General features: G+C 34.4%; 1 protein-coding gene across 2 annotated transcripts in view; it reads left to right on the top strand.

Annotated features, from left to right (window-relative positions):
• LOC123681041 (NADPH--cytochrome P450 reductase) overlaps nt 1-25123 on the top strand; it is a 32295-nt gene that overhangs the window by 1612 nt on the left and 5560 nt on the right. The window contains exons 1-5 of one of the 2 annotated variants that reach the window (XM_045619228.1): nt 1888-2145; nt 9575-9753; nt 14749-14941; nt 15038-15187; nt 16959-17083. In XM_045619228.1, the coding sequence (XP_045475184.1) occupies nt 2095-2145; nt 9575-9753; nt 14749-14941; nt 15038-15187; nt 16959-17083 (698 nt within the window). In that variant the 5' untranslated portion in view covers nt 1888-2094. Of the gene's footprint in view, nt 1-1887; nt 2146-9574; nt 9754-14748; nt 14942-15037; nt 15188-16958; nt 17084-25123 lie in introns of those variants that run through there. The other variant, XM_045619229.1, reaches the window with a different exon arrangement.

Raw genomic sequence — 25123 nt, 5'->3', positions numbered from 1 at the left:
CAGGCTTCGAATATAGATAATAGATTATTAATGTTCTAAGCTTACAGGCAAATCAGTGGTCCAGATTAACCCCCCCCCCCCCAAGATTTCTAAAATATAAAATTTCAGATATCACGCAAAGACGAAAAATGAAAATTTCTCCATAAAATGAATCAATAATTATCATTTTAGTTTACTTTGAAGTCGACACGTTAGTAAAAAATCGAATCTATCCGCTTTCTCGGCATCACCCCTTATTTGCCATCTGTGTTTTTTGCATTCGTCATCGGTATGCATCGGTTGTTTTAGGTTTTTTGTATCATTATCGTCACAAAATGTCAATACTGTAGTTATCAAAGAACAGAACTATGTAATTCGCATAGAAAAATTGTCCGGGCTGTGTTGTACAATTTATTGTGTTTCATTCAGATTGGAATTTATTTGTGAAGATCTCAGTTTTGGATTGACTATATCTACAGGGTGTTCGTAAATTGACGGCACAAATGAAAATGACAGATTTCTCGGACCATCTCAAGAGAAGATGAGTCCTAAAACATGAATCCGCAATCGATTTGTTTACAATACAGGTGTTAAAGTTCAAGTTTTTCTCCCATAGCACCTTCCCTTCACAAGATATTTAACTTGGATTGGCATAGATATTCCAATTTAAAATTTTCATCATCTGATATCCTAATTTTGAATGCAAATCTACAGGGTGAATTTTTTCTGGAAGAGTGCCCTCTTCTTTCCTCCAGTGTTTTTTTTTTTGTGAACAACTGGTAGTTTAGAAAAATTCAAAAAGAAACTCTGGTTCAGTACTACACTTTTTGGTTTGTTGTAGTTTTGTCGTATCTGCAATCGATTTCGAGAAAAAAATTCAAACAGTTCTCTATAGTAATTCCCAGAAAAATCCAAATTATTATAAAGATCCATTTAGGTAGCTGTGATAAATTAATTATAGGTTTAAGTATTTGTTGACCAACTCTATGGCGAAGGTCCATAAAGATTCGATAAATTGGTTAAGCATCACAAAAAAGTAAGACATGATACACCCTGTATCTCGAAAACAAAGCTATTGTGGGTTGATGTTAATGGGCCATTTCATCTTTAAAATCATCCAAGGAATCTCTCATTTTCCTTCGTTACTCCAATTCGGGAACACCCAGTATAAGATAAGAACAATCGAATTGGTAATAAAAAAAATTATTTCGAGTAATTTGGTTCAAACTTCGTTATAAAACCTCTTTTTCTCACATTATAGATATGAGTAAATGATGTCGTCAAAAATTTTTTTTCGATTACATAGCATACCTTCCTGTTTACAATTAAATAAACATCCATTGATTTTTCTTGAAATGCACTCGTTTTTTATATCAAAATGAAATCAAAATCTCTTATTGGAAAAGCCTTCATTTGAAATTGATTTCTCGCTCAACACTCTAAAAACTCTTAAAGATCTAATCTTGTGAAATTAGAGCTTTAAACATTTATACATGTTAGACTTTTATAATGGGAATTTTGTCATAGCAGGTGAGGTATCCTTTGATCTACATTCTCCCTCGGTTTGACGTGGTCTTTGCGGGACCCTCTGTATAGGTAATTTTTATTAGATATAATTTTATCCAGTTAGTTCTTTAACAGTGCGCCGCTTATTTACATTTCTTGTGCTGAACTTTTTAATTGAGCCTTGAACCTTTCCGAATCTTAATTCATTGCGTAGATAGCTAATTAACAATCACCTAGCAGAGCAAGTGTTTATGAATCAATGAATAATTGATACCAGGGTATTTGCTAGGTGAAAAATGTCCCTTTGACTCCTTCGTTCAATCAGCTTACGTGTGCATGATACACTTTTCCTTGACTCCGGCACTATAATATGATGTTTAGTTGATGCGTTTAGTACGAGTTCAAATACGACGTACGTCAATAAAGGCAACTACACTACACGGGAAACTGTTGATTGTTCAAGGCTCAAGTACTAGGCACATGGAGATGCGCACCACCAGAAAGTTGTAGGTAGTCGGGCCATAGTAACGTGGTGATCTTCGCTTCGAGTGGTCAGTGTGGTGACGTGAAAAATTTTGGTACTTACCCATTCAAATTTGACAGGAAAAAATGATCCCCTTACTCTTCTCTTCCGCGAATTGGGTCTCCACTTCTTTTATGGTGAGTCGTCCGCTTAAAAAAATTACAATCATCTCGTGATGCAATGTTGGTTGAATTCCTCGAATATCTACAAGTTTGATTTTTCTACATTTTATTTATTCAATTTCGTTAGACGATAAGATCATGCCAAATCATTTTAGTAAGAGCAAGAGTTTTGAATAAGGTTGCGTATAGGAGTAATTTGAATGTATGACTCTCTTTGAAACTGAACTTATTCGATAATGATTTATATTGGATTGGTGGTTTCTTCCGATGATTTCTAATGATCGAAGCTTCTTCTTCCTTGGAGCGCACCCACCATATTTTATTTTTGAGAAATATACACTAGTGTCGAACTTTTCGAAAAGGATTTCTTATCAGAAAACTATTTTCTTCTAGTCAAGGAATCATTATAATTTTTATTTGTTTCTAAATATAAAAGCAATTTTCGGTTATGATTTCTTCATAATAATAATTTAGAGGATATTTGTTTCTTCGTTGAATGAAATTTTCATTCCTTTATTAGTCTTAGAAATTCGGTAACAATTTCTTCTGTTTATATTCACAATTGGTGATGTAGTGCATTGACAAAGTTCAATTGGGTTTAACTTTCATTTTTTATGTTGTATTTGTCTTGAATTGTGCTGAAAATGCATATTTAAGATGAATTCTTGCGATTCTTCAACTCTTACTTGTTATGGAATTCAATACCTTTTCTATTTTCAACAACTGTCAATGTGTTTAGTTACTCGATATGATGGAATTTTTAAAAAGTGAATCTTGCTACTTTGAAAATATCTTTAGGATACCCCGGACAATTTTTCACATTTTGATTATTGAAACATTAAAAATCATTTCTATCTGTTGTCTTTGGAAATTTCAAGACCTAAGGCCTCCAGCATATTTTAGAGTAAAGAGATTCTCACTTAGCTCTAAAATAATATACATTCTTGAATTCATTTTGGAAGAAGTGAGGTCATTAAATTCGAATAGTAAATTTACCTGAAATTTATTTCAATAATTCCACTGGGACTGTTTTATATTCCTCAGCTCAATGTCCACTATTATATGATTTTTTTTTGCGAATCTGAACATGAATTGAAGTTGAATTGAATGCACTCATTTTGCATAACCAATTATTTGAATTCAATACAAGAATGTCATTTTCATTTGTGGTATCATATCGCGCTTTGTTTGTTCAGTACCGATTGAAGCTTTTCCACATTATAAATCAATCAATAAATAAAATTCATACTGAGTTTATCATACTTCTTGTATCAAAAAAATTAGATTTGTTCAAGGTTTGTTAATGATTTAATTGAATCATAATAATAATGATTTTAAGAATCGATTTCTCGATTCCATGTTTTTAAATTTGATGCATCAAGGATGATCAATGTGTGATAATGAAAAATGAAGGTAGATAATAGTCAATATGAGTAAACTCATCACTACAATAATGCTCATATTTCGAACTAGTTGGTTCATACTCATTTTCTTTTAAATGTAAGAAAAGGAAAAAGTCATTATAAAGGGTATCTAGATCTTTCTCGATATTAGGTTTCTCCAAAAACCCTTCAATTTATGGAAAATCGAAATATCTCAAAAACTATTTTTTCATAGTATAGGAATGAAACCTCGAACAATAAAAAACAGGGTGTTCTAAAAAAATACCTTTGTTTTGCAATTGAAACTTTTTTGTTACCCTCTGTGTATTTCCAAACAATTTGAAAACGTAGCTTTAATGGAGCCTGCAGATAAAGGGTGTTTTTTAGAGCCATAGAACTTTAAATTGCAATAAAACAACGATGGATTATTCGATTGACATGAATTTTATTTATCCGCAAGATAATCTTGTGGCATTACATTTTAAATATGATTTCTGGCATATGACCGCCACGGCTGGCTCGGATGTAGTCCAATCTGGATGTCCAATTTTCGATGATTTTCTCCAACATTTGTGGTCGTATATCGGCAATAACACGGCGAATGTTGTCTTCTAAATGGTCAAGGGTTTGTGGCTTATCCGCATAGACCAATGACTTTACATAGCCCCACAGAAAGTAGTCTAGCGGTGTTAAATTAGAAGATCTTGGAGGCCAATTCACAGGTCCAAAACGTGAAATTAGGCGGTCACCAAACGTGTCTTTCAATAAATCGATTGTGGCACGAGCTGTGTGACATGTTGCTCCGTCTTGTTGGAACAACAGCTCCTGGACATCATGGTTGTTCAATTCAGGAATGAAAAAGTTAGTAATCATGGCTCTATACCGCCATTGACTGTTACGTTCTGGCATCGTTTTTGAAGAAGTATGGACCAATGATTCCACCAGCCCATAAAGCGCACCAAACAGTCAGTTTTTCTGGATGTAACGGTGTTTATACATACACTTGAGGATTAGCTTCACTCAAAATGCGGCAGTTTTGTTTGTTGACGTAGCCATTTAACCAGAAGTGCACTTCACCGCTAAACAAAATAAAATGGACGTAGTGCGCGATACGTATTCCGCACAGAACCATTATTTTCGAAATAAAATTGCACTATTTGCAAGCGTTGTTCAGGCGTGAGTCTATTCATGATGAATTGCCAAACCAAACTGAGAATAAATCACTCGACAGCTGTTGAATCGGTCGTCATCTTGAACAGCAATGCCAACTTAAAGTTATATAACTCGAAAAAAACACCCGATACTATGTCAAAAAAAAAAATCGAAAAACCAACGCTGCACGAGCGTCGCGTCAATTGTGGAACACACTGTATAGTATATTGAAGCAAAATTTATCCAACTTAATCGAAATCCGATGAATGTGAAGGTTATCGTTATTTAAAGATAGTTTGAGTCAAAAATATATCGAAAGAAGATCTATACGTATTTCTTCAAGGAAAAAAAACAAAACACTAGATCTGATTTGATATTCCGCGTAAATGTTAGTTATACTATTGTTTTCGAGTATACAATTTATTCGATGAGAATATTATCTGCATAAATAACATTTATTATGAAAATATACAAAAAATTAATATAGGATATCTAATAATTGGTTTTCCATACATTATCTGTATGTAGTTGTATCATTCTTTATGGAAATTTTTGGATCGTCTAAGTAATGATTCAACATGTTCGATTACCATTTGTTATGAACGATTGATGGAAAATTGGGACCCCTATATTCAAACTCGACTTCGATGGAATTTTCTTTGACGTACCTATTTGTTCGCAATGATTCAATCTTTTTTATTTGAATTGACCTAGTGAGCACCCCTATAAATGCCCCCTTACAATTAGATCTACAATTCAGACCTTTGTTCCGATTTCCGTCTGGACCTAGACCTACTTTTAAATGTTGTGCTAGTGTCTGTAGGTCTCTCATCGAGTTCCTCTTTGATAAAGATTTTTCGAGAACCGAAATGATTAGTTTTAAACATATTTGTCTATTGGCTGTTTTTACCTATGTAGTTAGCCAGAAATTATATCAATTTTTGGAGCGTGTAAGTACATAATAGATGACATTTCAATAATAATCACTAGTATTGTTTTTAACCTTGTGTTGAGATTCGCATGTCAAGGATTTATCATAATCATGTAACTTTATCTTTGTAATATAAGACTTGGAATTTTGTTTAAAATTACAGTTTAGTTTTAAATGATAAATAATTGGTACCTATTTTATTATTGTTTTTTGGCAAAATTATAGCGATCTTCCAACTTTTCGATACCATTTTTGTATTACGATTTGTCTTTCACTCGAAAATAGGCCTCAATTTAGGCGATTACTTCTTCATTGGCGCTAAATATCTTTCCAGCGAGCATTCTTCTGAGGTCTGAGAACAGGAAAAAGTCGCTGGGGGCCAGATCAGGCGAATACGGTGGATGCAGAAGCAATTCGAAGCCCATTTTATGCAATTTTGCCATTGTTTTCATTGATTTGTGACACGGGGCGTTTTCTTGATGAAACATCACCTTTTTTTCTTCAAATGGGGCCGTTTTTTATCGATTTCATCCTTTAAACGATCCAATAACGCTATTTAATAATCGTTGTTGATGGTCTGGCCCTTTTGGTAATAATCAATGAATATTATACCTTGACAGTATCTTGTTAGCGTCCACTGCGTTCGCCGTTTTTGGTGCTCATTTCACCACGTTTAAACTTAGCATACCAATCAATGATGGATGTTTTCCTGGTGCAGAACCCGGAAACTCTTCATCAAATCAAGATTTTGCTTCAACCGTATTTTTTCCCTTCAAAAATCAATATTTCATCAGCACACGAAATTCTTTTTTTCCATATTTTTTCAAATAACAAAAGTAGCTACACTCCCAACCAAATATCTCACAAACTAATGGTCCGACTGCTGTCAAATTTTGACACGTATCGTTTGAAGATTGGTATACTAACTAAAAATCATATGGATTTAATACTAGCACCGCCATCTTTGCATCAGACCGGGGACTTCTCAACTGGCCTTATATTCTATTATGCAATTTTGGTGGTACGTAACTTTTTCAAAAATTTTACTGACTAGGTAATTTTCACTTTACATATGTATTGATGATATTGAATTAAGTATTTTGAAGAAATTTTAGATCAAGCAGAAATTTGGTTGTAGATTTGTGAATTTGGTTGTAAAATAACGTTCAAAATTTCTTATCTACTCGCCACTGTGTTTCTTATTATTGAGAATAACCTATCATTACATTATCTTCAATTTGTCTATGTGACAATACCACAGTCCAATTTGAATTCAACAGGTTCTCTTTTTCTTTCAATTACAATAGAAATTTCAATCAATTTTTTTCCGCTTTCTATAAGGTCATCGAATCACCATATCAATTTTGAATTACTTCATTGTTTTGATGGTAATTGAAATATAAAATTGTGAGATTCGTAAAAACGTACTTATTTCATCATTTTCTGATGTCACTTGCATTAAGATTCAACGAAGATATGGCAGCATCGTAGGATGAATCAAATTTATATTCTTTGACTGGAAATTGTACAAGAAATTCGTTCGCAAATAATTCAGTTCATTACTTTTTATATGAAAGGTGATATACATTTTGGTAGACTGAATTCATCAATGCAATTTTGAGGGAAATAAGTATATTTGAACATTTGTCTACATTCCGTGGAAATATAGGGTGATCAAGTATTAGACCAATTGAAAAGTCCCCTGATGTCTGATGCACAGATGGCGGTGCTAGTATTAAATCCATATGATTTTTTGTTAGTACCAACCTTCAAACGATACGTGTCAAAACTTGACAGCAGTCCGACCATTAGTTTGTGAGATATTGGGTTGTGAGTGTAGCTACTTTTGTTATTTGAAAAAAGATGGAAAAAAAGAATTTCGTGTGGTGAATACAGTGTGGAAAAAATTCAGTTGAAGCAAAATCTTGGTTTAATGAAGAGTCCGGGGTCTGCACCAGGAACAATCATCATTGATTGATATGCTAATATTAAACGTGGTGAAATGAGCACCGAAGACGGCCAACGCAGTGGACGCCCAAAAGAAGCGGTCACCGAGGAAAAAATCAAAAAAATTCACAAAATAATTTTGAATGACCGTAAAGTGAAGATGATCGAGATAGCAGACATTGTGAAGATATCATCTGAACGTGTATATCATATCATTCACGAATATTTATACACGAGAAAAGTATGTGCAAAATGGGTACCTCGCGAGCTCACAATCGATCAAAAGCAACAACGTGTTAATGATTCTGAGCAGTGTTGAAGCTGTTTAAGTGCAATAAACCTGAATTTTTGCGTCGATATGTGACAATGTATGAAACATGGCTCCATCATTTCAATCCGGAGTCCAATCGACAATCAGCTGAGGAAACTGCACTCGATGAACCGAATCCAAAGCGAGGAAAAACGCAACACTCAGCTGGTAAGGTTATGGCATCAGTATTCTGATATGCGCAAGGTATTATATTCATTGATTACCTCCAAAAGAGCCAGACCATCAACAGCGATTATTATATAGCGTTATTGGACCATTTAAAGGATGAAATCGTTTAAAAACGGCACCATTTGAAGAAAAAAAGGTGCTGTTTCATCAAGGCAATGCGCCGTTTCACAAATCAATGAAAACAATGGCAAAATTGCATGAATTGGGTTTCGAATCGCTTCTGCATCCACCGTATTCGCTAGATCTGGCCTCCAGCGACTTTTTCCTGGCCTCAGACCTCAAAAGAATGCTCGCTTGAAAGAAATTTAGCGCCAATGAAGAAGTAATCGCTGAAACTGAGGCCTATTTTGAAGCGAAAGACAAATCGTACTACAAAAATGGTATCGAAAAGTTGAAAGATCGCTATAATCGCTGTATCGCCCTCGAAGGCAACTATGTTGAGTAATAAAATCGAATTTTGCCAAAGAAATGTGTTTTACTACGGAAGACCAGGGACTTTTCTATTGGCCTTTTAAGGATCGATGATGCTACTAGCGTCTAAACCACACCAAACAGTCAATTTTAATGGATGTTATGGTGATTCGTTAATGGCATGAGGATTGTCTTCACTGCAATTTTGTTTATTGACGCAGTCATTTAACCAGAAATGAGATTCACCACTGAACACAATTCTTTGGTAAAAATGCTCATCTTCAGCCAGTTTCAAATTAGCCGAATCAGCTAACATGCTGTATTTTATAGGCACGTAAGCAAGGATCCTTACGTAGAATTTCCTACGTAGTCGGAGGACAAAGGCCAACAAGTTGAGAACGGTGACGTATCGACATTTCGACGTCTTCTTCAACACTTTGCGCTACAGCTATAGCAGCAATATTCTCTTCGTTTGCACATTTCTTTATCCTTATCGTTTTAAATCGAGGAGAGTAAAATTAGTGCGAAAATGATCTATAACTGCATGAATTCCCACAATTTGGAACCGTTGTTCGGGTTCATGATGAATTGCCAAACCTTACTGAACAGAAATGTCAACACAGTTCGACATTCTCAACTAAAAACCCCCCATTACTTTTCGACTTCTTCTTCTCGCAAAATGTTCTCAAAAATTTTAGGCCCAAAACTCAAGAATTAGAGACATTTAACCAAAATGATAACATTGAAACCGTATTGCGTATTTTACGCAAAATTTGCGTCATTGTAAAAAGCAACAAAAATTGAATGAAGCCATCACGTATACATGTATACGTGCTCATGTGTACGTTGAATATTCTTCTTTTTAATATTCATTGAATTTCAATCATTCGGAAATCGACGTCAAAGTATTCAAATTTCAATGGAATTTTGAATCCGCTAATTTATTTCGAATTTGCAAACAATGAGGGAAACTACTCGTAGATAAGTCTAGATAAGTCCGCTGTATCCTTGGCTCTCACACGCATTCATTGATTTTGTAGTACCTGTGCCTGTCTGGCTGTCACAAAAATTGAGCAATTCATGCATTGAGCTACCTGAGTTAAGTTACAATTGATATTACAGGTGACAGACATGCCGGAAGCCGAAGCTGCAGCTGAACAACCACTTCCTGATGCTGGAATTGTTTTTTCTACTTTGGATATTGTGATATTAACGTTACTAGTTGGAAGTATCGGCTATTATTTCTTAAACAAGAGGAGACGCGAAAAAGATGAATCTACCAAAAGGACGTATTCGATACAGTGAGTATTTTTTAAATATTTTATTACGCGGTTCTCAATTCTCATCACCAAAGCTCTACTATATCCGGGGCAAGTATTCAAATTGTACCTTCAATTCAAACATAGATTCTTCTCGTTATGAAGGGTGTTTTTTTTAGAGCTATAGAACTTTAAATTGCAATAAAGCAACGATGGATTATTCGATTGACATGAATTTTATTTATCCGCAATGTGATCTTGTGGCATTACATTTTAAATATGATTTCTGGCATATGACCGCCACGGCTGGCTCGGATGGAGTCCAATCTGGACGTCCAATTTTCGATGACTTTTTCCAACATTTGTGGCCGTATATCGGCAATAACACGGCGAATGTTGTCTTCCAAATGATCAAGGGTTTGTGGCTTATCCGCATAGACCAATGACTTTACATAGCCCCACAGAAAGTAGTCTAGCGGTGTTAAATCACAAGATCTTGGAGGCCAATTCACAGGTCCAAACGTGAAATTAGGTGGTCACCAAACGTGTCTTTCAATAAATCGATTGTGGCACGAGCTGTGTGACATGTTGCGCCGTCTTGTTGGAACCACAGCTCCTGGACATCATGGTTGTTCAATTCAGGAATGAAAAAGTTAGTAATCATAGCTCTATACCGATCACCATTGACTGTAACGTTCTGGCCATCATCGTTTTTGAAGAAGTACGGACCAATGATTCCACCAGCCCATAAAGCGCACCAAACAGTCAGTTTTTCTGGATGTAACGGTGTTTCGACATACACTTGAGGATTGGCTTCACTCCAAATGCGGCAGTTTTGTTTGTTGACGTAGTCATTCAACCAGAAGTGCGCTTCATCGCTAAACAAAATAAAATGGACGTAGTGCGCGATACGTATTCCACACAGAACCATTATTTTCGAAATAAAATTGCACTATTTGCAAGCGTTGTTCAAGCCGTTGTCCTATTCATGATGTATTGCCAAACCAAACTGAGAATAAATCACTTGACAGTTGTTAAATCGGTCGCCATCTTGAAAACAGTAATGCCAACTTAAAGTTATATACCTCGAAAAAAACACCCGTTATAAAGCACTTTTTCATTTAAAATTTGTCCAGATTCGGCTCAGGTAAAAAGTTATAATCTTATAATTCTTTCATAATGGGCTGAATGCTCCCCTGTACTTTCGATGCTGACATATCTAGTTAACTCATAACTCGATCAATTAAAGTTCTATGAATTATGTTATTCATTTAGATAAAGGATATTGAAGTTAAATTTGCATTAGATCATATTTTGCATATTATAAGCTTAGACGAGGTGCACTTCCTCAAACAGCTGTGATCACGTGACAATCCAATGCTCCAGGTTATATCTTATCGTTTCTCCCAAAATAAATTATGATGACAACATTCATTTTCACTAAGGAATAGTAAGAGATACAATTCGAAATTGAAAAGTATTTTTCTTATAAATGCACTATCTTATGTTATGTTACAGATAGTATTTTATTCTCTTATGTTGGTTGGGGTATTTAAAAAAAATAATTTCATATCATATCAATTTATGGAATGCAATATTTTTGTAATGAGGTCTTACTGCATTATTGTTCCGTATCAAGTGGTACAGAGATAACATTACGAGAATCTTTAATTCTGGAAAAGTAGGATGTCCTTTATAAAGAAGTAAATTACTTATAAATAACTCTGATTATAATAAGAAAGCGCCTTCGTTCAGAAAATGTCGTTTAATATTATTTTTTTACAAAAAAATAAAAACGAAAGTAGAACATAATATCTCCGATTTAGAGTTCACATAAATATTTCATTCATTCGTCGAAAAAGACATTACAATTCCCGAAAGATAACAGTTGAATTATATTGACACTAGTGCAATTATTACGATAATATACAATGTACTATCAAATTATCGCTGCTACATTGACATTTCATGATTATATACAAATTCATTAAATACAAAGAATGTGCAGGAACAAACACAATTTTGTTCGTCCACAAGAATTTATAACAAATCGAGTATTCCATATTCAATATTAACTGAATTCTTCTCAAATTTCTTTTAGTTGTAAAATTTTGATAAAACAATTTCTAAACGTTGGTGAAGTGTGTATCTTTCCATCATTGAATGACATAACCTACTGAACAAAAATGACATAAGACATGTCAAAAAATAATACATAGTTTTGCCATTGAAACCATTGTAGAGCTGGCCTTTTAGGAACAAATTTCATTAATTTTTTCCTTCAAATTCAATTTTCAAGCTTCTATACCAAATGTCAGACAACAAGCTCTGAAATTCTTTTTCGAAATCTATGATAAAATAAGGATCAGCTTGTTTTAAATTTTATTTTCTGATTTTGTTCATTCCCAAACGTGTGAAAATTTTGTGAACGATTCTCTAAGTTTATAAATCGCAATATATATTTCACCAATCATTGACAACATTATAGAATATGTCTGATCATGATGATCTGTTCATTCATGATAATATATTTGGATATCATTTACCTACTAGAGAAATGTTAAGATAACTAGATTATAATTTAATCGATCTCTGTTATCTTAACACAATACGGATTATTAGTAATCACTGAAAAATGAAAATATAAAGACAACTCTAAATTTTGCACAATCATGATTTTATATCGTGGAAGCTGTTTGCATCATAGTATTTTCTTGTACATTCCAACAACATTCAATTGAATAATTGTTGCTTTACATTTTTGAAACATGACGTCAATATTTTTTTCCACGTACCTACCAAATAAATCAAACCAAAATAGAATAGGTTTGATTTGATAAACAGACAATGGAAATACCAAATCTTTTTTATAATTCATGAAATTTTTCGATAAAATGCCGTATCACATCATTTTATAATTTGAAAATTTATAAAAGAATACGTGTAGAGTTTACTAGGTTTGTAGGATGTTCGAAACTTTGAACTGATATAGTTGAAATGAGTGATGATTAGATTATTCTAAAACTAATATCAGACTTCTGAAGGCCATATGCACAAAAAAGTTTATCTGAATTTTAATGAAATAATTGATGAATATCTTTCTATATATTTATCATAACAATTTTCACATGTAAAAGAACCTTTCAATAGATTATTCTATTGTTATCAGTATATATTATAGCCTGAAAAGCAATATGTAGTACCTTACCTAAGATAACATGTGGCGTTATCTTGATGATCGTAAATACACATGAAGAACTTCATTGATTGTTTCATTAATGAGACCAATTATAACTTGTATTTAATCTACCTCCATGTGAATTTTTTAAATTAATACTATTCGAATTTTTCAATCCCGATTATCAGGAATGTTTGAATGGGAATTATTTATATTTAATGATACTTTGAACTTACTCCAGTTGAGGCAAAGTTTAAACCATTACATGTTTTTCAAAAATGTATTATCAGCGTGTTGTAATCAAATCGAAATTTTTCTAGATATTGAGGTATTTTTAAATTACGTAAATCAAATCTATTCCGTTTGAGAACAATCAATTTCAGAATGATTTCAAATAGAAAGATGAGAAAATGAATTCACATCTGAAGTGTTTCGGATGATTTTGTTCGGAAGTATTGAAATAGGGAAAGATTTATTGATAATATTTATTTTTGAATTACGACAAATAAATATGACAACGCTATTGAGCTCGACATTGTTGTCACAATAATTTCTCTTTTTTTTTAACAAAGTAATGAAAGATTCCGACGAAACTACAAAAAGCCAACAAGAATAGTACTTGACTGAAGTGTGTCTTTCAATAAATCGATTGTGGCACGAGCTGTGTGACATGTTGCGCCGTATTGTTGGAACCACAGCTCCTGGACATCATGGTTGTTCAATTCAGGAATGAAAAAGTTAGTAATCATGGCTCTTTACCGATCACCATTGACTGTAACGTTCTGGCCATCATCGTTTTTGAAGAAGTACGGACCAATGATTCCACCAGCCCATAAAGCGCACCAAACAGTCAGTTTTTCTGGATGTAACGGAGTTTCGACATACACTTGAGGATTAGCTTCACTCCAAATGCGGCAGTTTTGTTTGTTGACGTAGCCATTCAACCAGAAGTGCGCTTCATTGCTAAACAAAATTCACTTATGAAAATCAGGAACAACGGCAATCTCATTTTGGGCCCATTCGACGAATCTACGCCTTATTTGATGATCGTTTGGCTTCAATTCTTGCACGAGTTGGATTTTGTAAGCACGCAAACCAAGATCCTTCCGCAAAATCTTCCATAAAGTGGATGGACACAGATCCAATTCCTGTGTTCGATGGTGGATAGACTCATTCGGGTCTTCCTCAATGTTACGCTCTACAACAGCAATAGCTTCTTCTGTAGCACCGTACTGCGTCTCTGGGGATGCGAGTTATCAATAAGAGTAAACGTGGTGCGAAAACGTTCCATGGTTAATCGAATTAACTGCTCTGATGGAAAATTTTGTCGACGATAAAATGGACGTAGAGCGCAATACGTATTCCTTACAGAACCTTTATTTTCGAAATAAAATTACACTATTTGCAAGCGTTGTTCAGGTGTGAATCTATTCATGATGAATTGCCAAACCAAACTGAGAATAAATCACTTGACAGCTGTTAAATCGGTCGCCATCTTGAACAGTAATGCCAACTTAAAGTTATATACCTGGAAAAAAAACACCCTTCAAATTTACCTAGCTGAAATTTACTCAATTACAGGCTGACAATAAAACCATTGTCCCCACATTAAGGAATATATAATAATTTTAGAACTCTCATGAATGAATATTCTGAATGAAACCCACATTGGTAGATAAGTTGATGTATCTAAAAAAGTAGAACTTATAGATAAAAACGGATTGCATGTACAGATATAGCGTCCCAAATATAGTTGAAACAGCTCTAAAATCCCAGACATAAAAAAAAAAATTTTTGTTGTTGTTGCCCTGTGTAATTCTAGCATCAGATCAGCACTTCAGCTCTGCCTTTATTTACAGACCATCCGTTATGAACCTTCAGTCAACCACAGACGATTCATTCATCAAGAAACTAAATTCATCAGGAAGAAGTTTAGTGGTATTTTACGGAAGTCAGACAGGAACTGGAGAAGAATTCGCTGGAAGATTGGCAAAGGAAGGAGTTAGATATGGCATGAAAGGAATGGTAGCGGATCCTGAAGAGTGCGACATGGTAGGTAAACGAAACCCAGCACTGCGTCCTTCATATTTCAAACTGTTCCATCCGATATTCCAGTAACTTTAATACCTTTTTTTTTGGCGATTTTAGGAGGAACTCGTCAATTTGAAATCAATCCCCAAATCTTTGGCAGTTTTCTGCTTGGCGACGTATGGTGAAGGAGATCCAACTGACAATGCTACGACGTTCTTTGAGTGGTTGAAAAACGGTGATGCTGATCTAACTGGGCTCAACTATGCGGTAAGTGTAATAGAAATTAAGAGATACGTAAAAGATGAGTATATCCAGTGTCCTAAGAAGTGTTATAATCGCAAGAAAAAATTATTTCGGAAGATTTATCTGCGCTATATTGCCTACAAGGGCGCAATAGGCGTATGAACGAGTGAGCGCCCTAAAGCTTCTGCCGCCAAATCAGTATTCTCGTCGGATGAAATTCAATTTTTCGCCTCAAACTCGTTTTAGAAATTTTCGGCCTTTTTATAGCATAGTTTTGTAAATCTTCAGCAAATTTTGTCTCCAGCATGAACTATCAAATTTTACTTGAAGCGCGCGGAAATGAAAACATATTAGTGATACGATATTTCACTCAATTCGTGAGTTTCTCCACAAAGAACGCACTTCTTATGTTCCATAGTGAATCAAGATTTCATAATAACTCAAAATATATTGAAATGAATACCTAAATATATCAGAGATTCAGAAAACAAACTTCAAGCGCGTCAAACGACGTGAAACAACCGATGACACTAGGATAGCAAAAGTTGCCAAACCTTAGATTTCAGCAGGTAGATACAGAAAATATTAAATATTATGATTATGAATTCGACAATTAGGAAAAATATCGGATTCCAAATATTCAAATTTGCATATTTAATCGGGAATCACTGAGATAAATATATTTAATTCAATATAATATACATTCCTAATGATAAAGTAAAATAGTGGATTTGAAAATATATCACAATCCGACAACGTAATCTAACCATGTTGGGGACATGTAAAAGTTGTGTATACTTCCTCTATCTATGTTTATTACTCTATGGTATGTTCCAATCCGACACCCATACCAAATTTCATCAAAATTTACACGTGAACAAGTTCCACTGTATGTATATCCGACATAGCTGAAATTTTCATCGACATAAACACCGAAGAATTTGAGCTTGAGATTATGGAATTACCGGGAATTCATTTGGCAATATATAAAACCGTATAAGGGTTGAAGAATTGTAAAAATTAAAATACATAGACAGACATAAAATAAAACAAAATTGTTCAGGATGGCATGTATTTTGCTAGAGGAAATTTCTAAATAGTAGACCACATTTTTTTTTCATTCCAAAAGTGAATCACAATGCTTTTTTCACTATACCTTGGGTATTCTCTGAAGAATTATTTTCATTATTCGGAAATTTGAAGGATATACGAGTATGTAACATGATATGTGTTTTTATATCGTGTGGGATCATAAAACCAAAGGTAGGCGATACACTTAACAGAACGATTAAACCATTTGTCCAACTTTTTAGTTGTTGTGGGATTTTTATTATTTACAATAACAAAACTGTACCAGCAAAATGTTCAAAGCTTATCATTTATAAGTTTTCCAATGAGAGGTTTAAAATCGAAAATAAAATTTTCCATGACCAACTCGCACATTTGCGGCTGTATGTCCTCGATAACTTCACGATGTCCATCTTCAAGGTCTTGAATTTATTGTGGAGCATTGACATAGACCTTATCTTCCACGTGATCCCAAAGAAAAAAGTCTAAAAGGGTTAAATCACAAGATCTCGGTGGCAAATTGTGATTACCTCTTCGAGAACTTTTCTAGCAAAATAGCGATTGTTCAGTAATTTTTGTGGCACGTAGCACCGTCTTGTTGAAAATAAACGTCGGCCACATCTATATCTTCCAATTCCGGCTATAAAAATTAATCAATCAAAAATTTATCAGTGAAAGAATACAAGAGTGAATATGAAGTTGTTGAATTTGAACTCAACATTTCCAGGTCTTCGGTCTGGGAAACAAAACCTACGAGCACTACAATGAGGTAGCCATCTACGTTGATAAACGCATGGAAGAACTTGGGGCCACCAGAGTGTCCGAGCTTGGCCTTGGAGACGACGACGCAAAGTGAGTATCAATTTGTGAATTATTTCATCAAATATCTGGATAATTTTATTACTTGTCAGTCTATTATTTGCGAATCGGCTGGCTTTTAACAGTGGCATTCATTTTAAATCTTACGTCTTGCTTGATTTTTTTCCATTAATTTACGTTTCGACTTTTTAGAGGAAATTTTTTACAACCTCTGAAATGTTTATCGTTCCTGGTAGTGTAAAATCTGAAAAGTACATAGGCGTACTACTTTGCTTCCGTCGTTTTTTCCGAAATTCGAGGTTTTATTGTAAAAAATTATACATTATACATTTATGATTCAAAGTATTGTCCATCGCTGGCCACTGCTTTCTCACATCTTTCGGGCAGTGTACGAATCCCGCGTTGGAAAAACTGGTCATCTTTTGAAGCCATCCATGAATCGATCGAATTTTTTACTTCTTCATAAGACCGGAAGTCCTGTTATCGAAACAAGTGATAGTCCGAGGGAGCAAAGTCTGGAGAATACGGCGGGTAGGGTAGGACTTCCCATTCCAACGTTTCCAAGTATGTCTTGACCATTTTCGCAACATGGGGTCGAGCATGTGATGCTGTAAAATCACTTTATTCTGTCTCTCGTTTTATTGCGGCCGTTTGTCTTTCAATGCTCGGCTTAAACGCAATAATTGCGTTCGATAACGATCACCTGTGATTGTTTCAGTCAGAGTTTTATAACTCATTTTACACTTCGCCTTGCTGGTCCCACAAAATACTGAGCATGACCTTGGAACCGTGAATATTCGGTTTGGTTGTTGACGTGGAAGCATGGCCGGGATATCCCCATGATTTTCTGCGCTTGGGATTATCGTAATGAACCCATTTCTGGTCTTCGACGTCAAAATCACCGTTCTTGATGCGTTGAAACCACTTTCGGCACGTTCTTCCACTAATAGCGTCTTCTCCAATAGGTATTTGAGAGCATTCGATGAGCCTCAGCCGCAGATTCCTCCATATTGAAGCATAAAATGAAAACCTCCCACAAATTACGAGAATTTGGCTCATAAGCTGAGATGTTTAATCGAGAATCACTTTTCAGCGATTAGTTACAAGAAGCATTGTTTTAATGGAAGAGAATTCAGAATTCTCTTTCTGCATTTTAGCATTTTTTTTTCGTTATTTATGCTCTTAATCGACCCACTAACGTTGAATAATATTTACTGTTGATGGTTTTACCTTTGTTCAAATGGTTATTGAACAAAATACCATGCACGTGCTAAAATACGGATGCCATAACTTTGCCAGCGGTTGTTTGACCCTTTCTTTGACTCAGGAACAATCCTGAGTCTGAATAACACCTACCAAACCATTGCTTTACTCCAACACTATCTTCCCCTATCAAAAATCAGTAATTTTCAATACACGAAACTCGTTTTGATCCAATTTTCAAATAACAAATGTAGAGTTATTTAACCTTCAATACCTCGATTGAGATTCTTGGTTCGAAATTTAGACCTGCATCTTTTGAAACATTGAGACTTAGTTTCTTTCTCGGTTTCTTTTGAGAAGATTCATCATTTTGAAGTCGCTTATTATGTTGCTTTTGGACAAAAGGAATCTTCTCATTAAGATTGAAGTGTATTTGGATGATGGAATATTTTGTTTAATTATATGATAAAGGAACTGCCTCTATTTTGACTTATTTTATTCTAATTCGCCTATTATGTCTATGGTTTAACCTTCGTCAAGCAGTTGTTCCTAATAGACAAGAGAAACAATTGATTCAAAAACTTGCTTGACCTAGGCATTTTGAACCTAAAAAATATAATTTTGCCATGAGAGTTGGACTTTGTTTTTTCTGTAATGATTTAATGATAGAGACGTTCATTTCACTTTCATGTTTTTCCAATATTACTCTACAAGTAACTTTGTGTTACATTGTGAAATAGGTAAGAGGTTATTATATCGGAAGAATTCAGGAAATACATATATGAATTTCATTTTGATTGCGTCAACAAAATAAGAGAAAATTCCAGAAGTATATTGGAAAAGAAAATCAATATTTTAATGATAATCGATTTAAGATCATCAACGTCCTCAGAAAATTCAAATAAACAATTTTTCAATAATTCTGTTGAACAGATCCGTCCTATTTGCGATTTTGCAAGTAAATATGACATGAGAATTTTAGGCTTCATGCTAAATGTTGTGTCTATTGCTTTATAAAACGAGAAATTACGTGTCCTGTGATTTTTTTTTTTTGGGAATAACGCCGAAACTTGTTTTGCTGTGCGGCTTGTTCCACCATCTTGCTGGAACCACATCTCTTCCAAGTACATATCATAAATTTCAGACCAAAAGAAAATAGGTTATCATTTGGTTACAGCCAAATGAGACGACGGTTCGAATGACACCTTCTTGGTTTTCAAAGAAATACTGAACAATATGCTCACCATACAGTGTGCATTTTTGTGGATTTAATTGTCTCTCAGCAATGACATGATGCTTTTGACAGCCCCCTATGCAACAATTTTGCTCGTCATCCAAATAATGTTGTTCAAGCATCCAATTGGAATATATTCTACGCATTTCATTGTCACCTTGCAATAGTTCTTATGTCAACAGAATATTGTAAGGATGGAGATGTAAAATACGCCATTGCGTGCCGTGAGAGAGGCCCAAATATTGTGCGCGCCGAGGATACATTTGGATCTTCTTCATTAATTTCATTGACAGCAGCAATATTTTCTGTCGAGAGTGCCTTTGGATGATGTATGGGCCTTGAGACACCAGTAATTGAATTCTTTCACTGTCTTACCAATTATACGCACAGATGGACGATTATGTCGACCAAAATCTACCCATAATGCACAAAAAGTACTTGCAACAGAATCATTATTTTTGTAGTAAGTTTTCACAAGCAATAGAGGAACGATCCAAATTGTTATGGCTAACCTTCAACTAAACGTATGACTCTTCGGGTGAAGTTCTGTTTGACATATGTCATTGAAACTGGGATGATAATCTGAACCACGACATGGATAACTCAGAATATGGAAACTTATCATTCCAACGAATCATGTCGAATTTCTGAAAGATAATAGGTACTCAACAGTTCTGTGTTCTCTAAAAGGCGCATGAATGACTAGCGCCCAGAAGCTCGTGAACATTCTCGATCAAATGCATTAGAAAAGTTCATATTCAATTTGTATGTTGGTATATTCCACGAGAACGATGTTCCACTTTCTCGGGATTTTCATATCCTCATTTCAGACATTGCCCAATCTTTTGACATCAATAAGTCCATCTGAACTGATCATTGACCGTTAACTTTCACAGTTTCCGAGATATGTTTTGAGATTTGGGACTTCGTCCTCCGGTTCCTGTATCTTATTGCGACTTAATTAATTCAAAAAGCACGATCGAGTTTTGTGTTTACGCATTTTTCAGATTCCTTGCTCAATTTGAGTATGCATATACAGGGTGGTTCAGATATTGGTTCAATAACTTTGGCGTTAGATAGAACAACTTTTTTCATGAAAGAAGATCATATAAACATATATTCTAACAAGGTTCGTTTTCGAGATACAGGGTGTTAAAGTTTGGAAAAAAAATTTTTAACCTATAACTCTAGTATTATTACATTAATTCTTTCAATTTTTTCGCTAGATAAAGTTATGTTTCAAATTAGGTAAGTGTCTCCTGCCAAAATTATCCAGTGATTTTATATTATTTTGGGGTGAGATGATCCTTTTCCCATTGAAAATCTACAGTCATTTTTTCGAGAAAATTATTTCATTTCTAAAACGGAGTTTCTCTGAAAATATGGTTGTTCTATCTAACGCCAAAGTTGTTGAATTAAAATCTGGACCATCCTGTTCCTTTAAAAACATTCATATTTAAGAGGGCTATTCTTGGACCCATTTTAAGAAAAAACTTCATTTGAACAAATGTCGTGAACGTCGCAACTTTTGAGATACTAGTTGATAAAATTACGAGGAAAATTTTTTTTTTGAGGACTGTTATTATTGCAGATCTATATATGAAATTTGCAACACGCCTTCAGTGCATATATATAGGGTGTCCCAAATTCGTTGTCTAGTGAGGGAATCTCGAACCTCTTTGAGCTAGCAAAAAATGAATGGCAGATTTTCGGGCTCGTGAGAATTAATTTTGTGGAAACCGCAATTTCATAAGTTCAACTGTTTTCAAGCTATAAGAGAAAATAAGTTCTCATAACTTCATTATTACTGGTGATATAATATGAAACAAAAACATTCTGCGGGCACTTTTTTCAGTAGTATCAACTGGAGTAATCACTTGTTTTCTATTGCAATTAGTTCAAATTTTATATTACAAACTTGTGTTCTTGAAATGTTAACCAAACAAATTTCTATTATCTACAAATAAAATGTTTTTTTTTTCATTTTTCAAAAATATATAACATGGTATGTAAGTTTCTTATCAAACTATAAAAATCATCAAAAGTTTCAGTAAACTTCATATAATTAAAATATTTGGTGACCCCAAGGTCTCCGGATTTAACACCGTTAGATTTTTTCCTTAGGTCACATTTTAAGGACAACATTTATCAATTAGAAAATGATGAAAAAATCTAACGGTGTCAAATCTTGAGGTCTTGGTGGCAACCGAATATTTTAATTATCTGAAGTTCACAGATTATCATAGATGAACACTTGGTTGATTTGCCTTGTACAACTGAAACTTTAGGGGATTCTTATAGTTCATAGGATTAATATATTATGCTATATATTTTCGAAGAGGAAAATTTCTTATAAAAATTTATATGGTTTAAATTTGAAAAAACTCAAGGTTGCAATATTACTTCAAAACTAATTGCAATAAATGACAAATAATTACACCAATTTTCTCAAAAAGTGCATGTGGAATGTTTTTGTATCATGGTTATCATCAGTAATGAAGTTATGAGAACTTTCCATTTCACGCCATTTTCCAATTTTCTTCCTTAGATTGAAGACAGTTGATTTTATAAGAAAAAAATGGGCTGTTTCATCAAGACAATGCGCCGTGTCACAAATCAATGAAAACAATGGCAAAATTGCATGAATTGGGCTTCGAATTGCTTCTGCATCCACCGTATTCGCCAGATCTGGACTCCAGCGATTTTTTCTGACCTCAAAAAAATGCTCGCTGTAAAGAAATTTAGCGCCAATGAAGAAGTAATCGCCAAAACTGAGACAAATCGTACTACAAAAATGGTATCGAAAAGTTGAAAGATCGCTATAATCGCTGTATCGCCCTTGAAGGCAACTATGTTGAATAATAAAATCGAATTCTGTCAAAAAAATGTGTTTTACTATGGTAGATCAAGGACTTTTCAATTGGCCTGTTGAAATCAATTATATCCAGTCGGCTGCCGTGTACATGAAATATTGAAATGTGTTGAAAATTTAAGTGAATTCAGAGTCTGAATATCTATATTGAATGAGTTTATGGGCAAAATCTATTTTATGGTTCCAGGAATTGAAGATTCATTAGGATTTCTACAATAAGTGGTTAGCAAAAAAGATATAAGTATACAATATTCGTTCTCAAAAAAATTTTTTTTTCTTAAAATGGGTCCTAGAATCGCTTCCTCATATAATGGTATGTCTTTTAGGAACACCCTGTATTCTGTCTAGTGTAAACTAAGGGAATTCTCTGAATCAGAAACAATTTCGTTCATCATTTCATTCATAAAAAAAAGGAAAAACCTGCTGACTAATGAAGTCAGTTTTTTTTTTCGAATATTTCCTCAACACATTCAGCATATCGGTCTACAATACTTATTACCACATGTACATAGAGACCAAACAAGTTCCCCGTTCAAGTCTGATTCGATGATTTGAATAGCAGATTCCGTTTTTATTCATGACCTTGACTCTTTGTGTCTGAATGTTGATTCCTATTCGAAATTTCACTCTCATATTTCGTATTGCGTAATTATTTATGCAAGTTAATGTTGACGACGGCTATATTTCAACTATTAATTATGGTATTATAACCCTAGTATTGTTCAAATAGTTGTCATGTTCCGAAAAGTTCTAATTTGAAATGAAAAAATAACTTTTTGAAGTAATTCATCTTTATTGATTTGATTTATTTCTTCATCGTATGAACTTATCCTTCATATTGGAAGTTTTCTTTTTATACTCGTGTAGTTGTTTCAGGTCGATTGAATGGGTCTTTTCTATTTGAAAAATCAGGAAAGAAAATTCCTGGGACCATAAATTAGATTTTGCTCATAAACTCACTCAATATATATATTCAGACTTTGTATTAACTCCAAAAATTTTTAACATATTTCGTGATTTCAAGTACATGGCAGCTGACTGGATATAATTGATTTTAACAGGCCAATTGAAAAGTCTCCGGTCTACCATAGTAGAACACATTTTTTTTTGGCAAAATTCGATTTTATTATGCAACATTGTTGCCTTCGAGGGCGATACAGCGATTATAGCGATCTTCCAACTTTTTTACCATTTTTGTAGTACGATTTGTCTTTCGCTTCAAAATAGGCCTCAGTTTCGGCGATTACTTCTTCATTGGCGCTTAATTTCTTTTCAACGAGTATTCCTTCGAGGTCTGAGAACAGGAAAAAGTCGCTGCGGACCAGATCTGGCGAATACAGTGGATGCAGAAGGTATTCGAAGCCCAATTCATGCAATTTTGCCATTGTTTTCTTTGATTTGTGACACGGCGCATTGTCTTGAAAAAACAGCACCTTTTTTCTTCAAATGGGGCCGTTTTTTAACGATTTCATCCTTTAAACCATCCAATAACGCTATATAATAATCGCTGTTGATGGTCTCGCTCTTTTGGAGGTAATCAATGAATATTATACCTTCCGCATCCCAGAATACTGATGCCATAACCTTGCCAGATGACTGTTGTGCTTTACCCCGCTTCGGATTCGGTTCATCGTGTACAGTCCACTCAGCTGACTGTCGATTGGACACCGGAGTGAAATTATGGAGCCATGTTTCATCCATTGTCACATATCGACGCAAAAATTCAGGTTTATTGCACTTAAACAGCTCTAAACACTGCTCGGAATCATTAACACGTTGTTGTTCTCGCTCGATTGTGAGTTCGCGCGGCACTTATTTTGCAGACAGCTTTCTCATGTACAAATATTCATGAATGATATGATGTACACGTTCAGATGATATCTTCACAATGTTTGCTATATCGATCAACTTCACTTTACGGTCATTCAAAATATTTTCTGAACTTTTTCGATTTTTTAGTCGGTGACAGCCTCTTGTGGGCGTTCACTGCGTTCGCCGTCTTCGGTGCTCATTTCACCACGTTTAAACTTAGCACACCAATCAATGTCGTAGTTTTGACTTGTCAAGTGTCAAAATATGACAGCTTCAAAATTGACATCTATGTAGATAGCAGGCTATTCAAAATGAAACCTCTTATCGGAAAAACCTTTATATTCGACGCATGCTGTGGATTATGTTTATATTTAATCTTCGGTACCTACTTTTTTAGGAAACAAAATTTTATCTTTTAATTTTTTGTGAAGTAACAGATTCATTGAAGCTGACTAGAACAGATATTTTCAGTTATTACGCCTCCGTTTACTAGTTTCGAACGTAAGTGAACTATCTCGAGTTCGAAGACCTTAAATCTATCACCATGTTGCCTGCTTTGATGTTGGTTTGCCTTATCGTGAAAATAGCCACTGTCTTAATTATACTACAATGAAATGTGTGTGATGTTTGAACATAAGAACGCAATGTCCCTATTGAGGAACAAGAAGATGACAAACTAGTAAACGGAGGGGTAGCTCAAAGCGTCAAGAAAGGTGCTGCATATCTGAAGCTACATCTGATAAGATGTAGTCTAGAGTAAAAAGGTAGGACTACACCTTTTCTTATTGTAATTCAGAAAGCGTAGAATGTAATTGAGAAAAGCAAATTGAATTTCAGTAGATCCTAATTGTAATTCAGAATTGGAAGTTGTTATTCAGAATAGGGAATTTGAAATTCAGAAATATAACTTTGAATTTAGAAACGATAATTTGTATTTCAGAATACCAATGTT

This window comes from Harmonia axyridis, chromosome 5, assembly GCF_914767665.1.
Source record: "Harmonia axyridis chromosome 5, icHarAxyr1.1, whole genome shotgun sequence".
NCBI lineage: Eukaryota > Metazoa > Arthropoda > Insecta > Coleoptera > Coccinellidae > Harmonia > Harmonia axyridis.
Note: the sequence above shows the minus strand (reverse complement) of the source record. Positions and strands in the feature narration are given on the sequence as shown.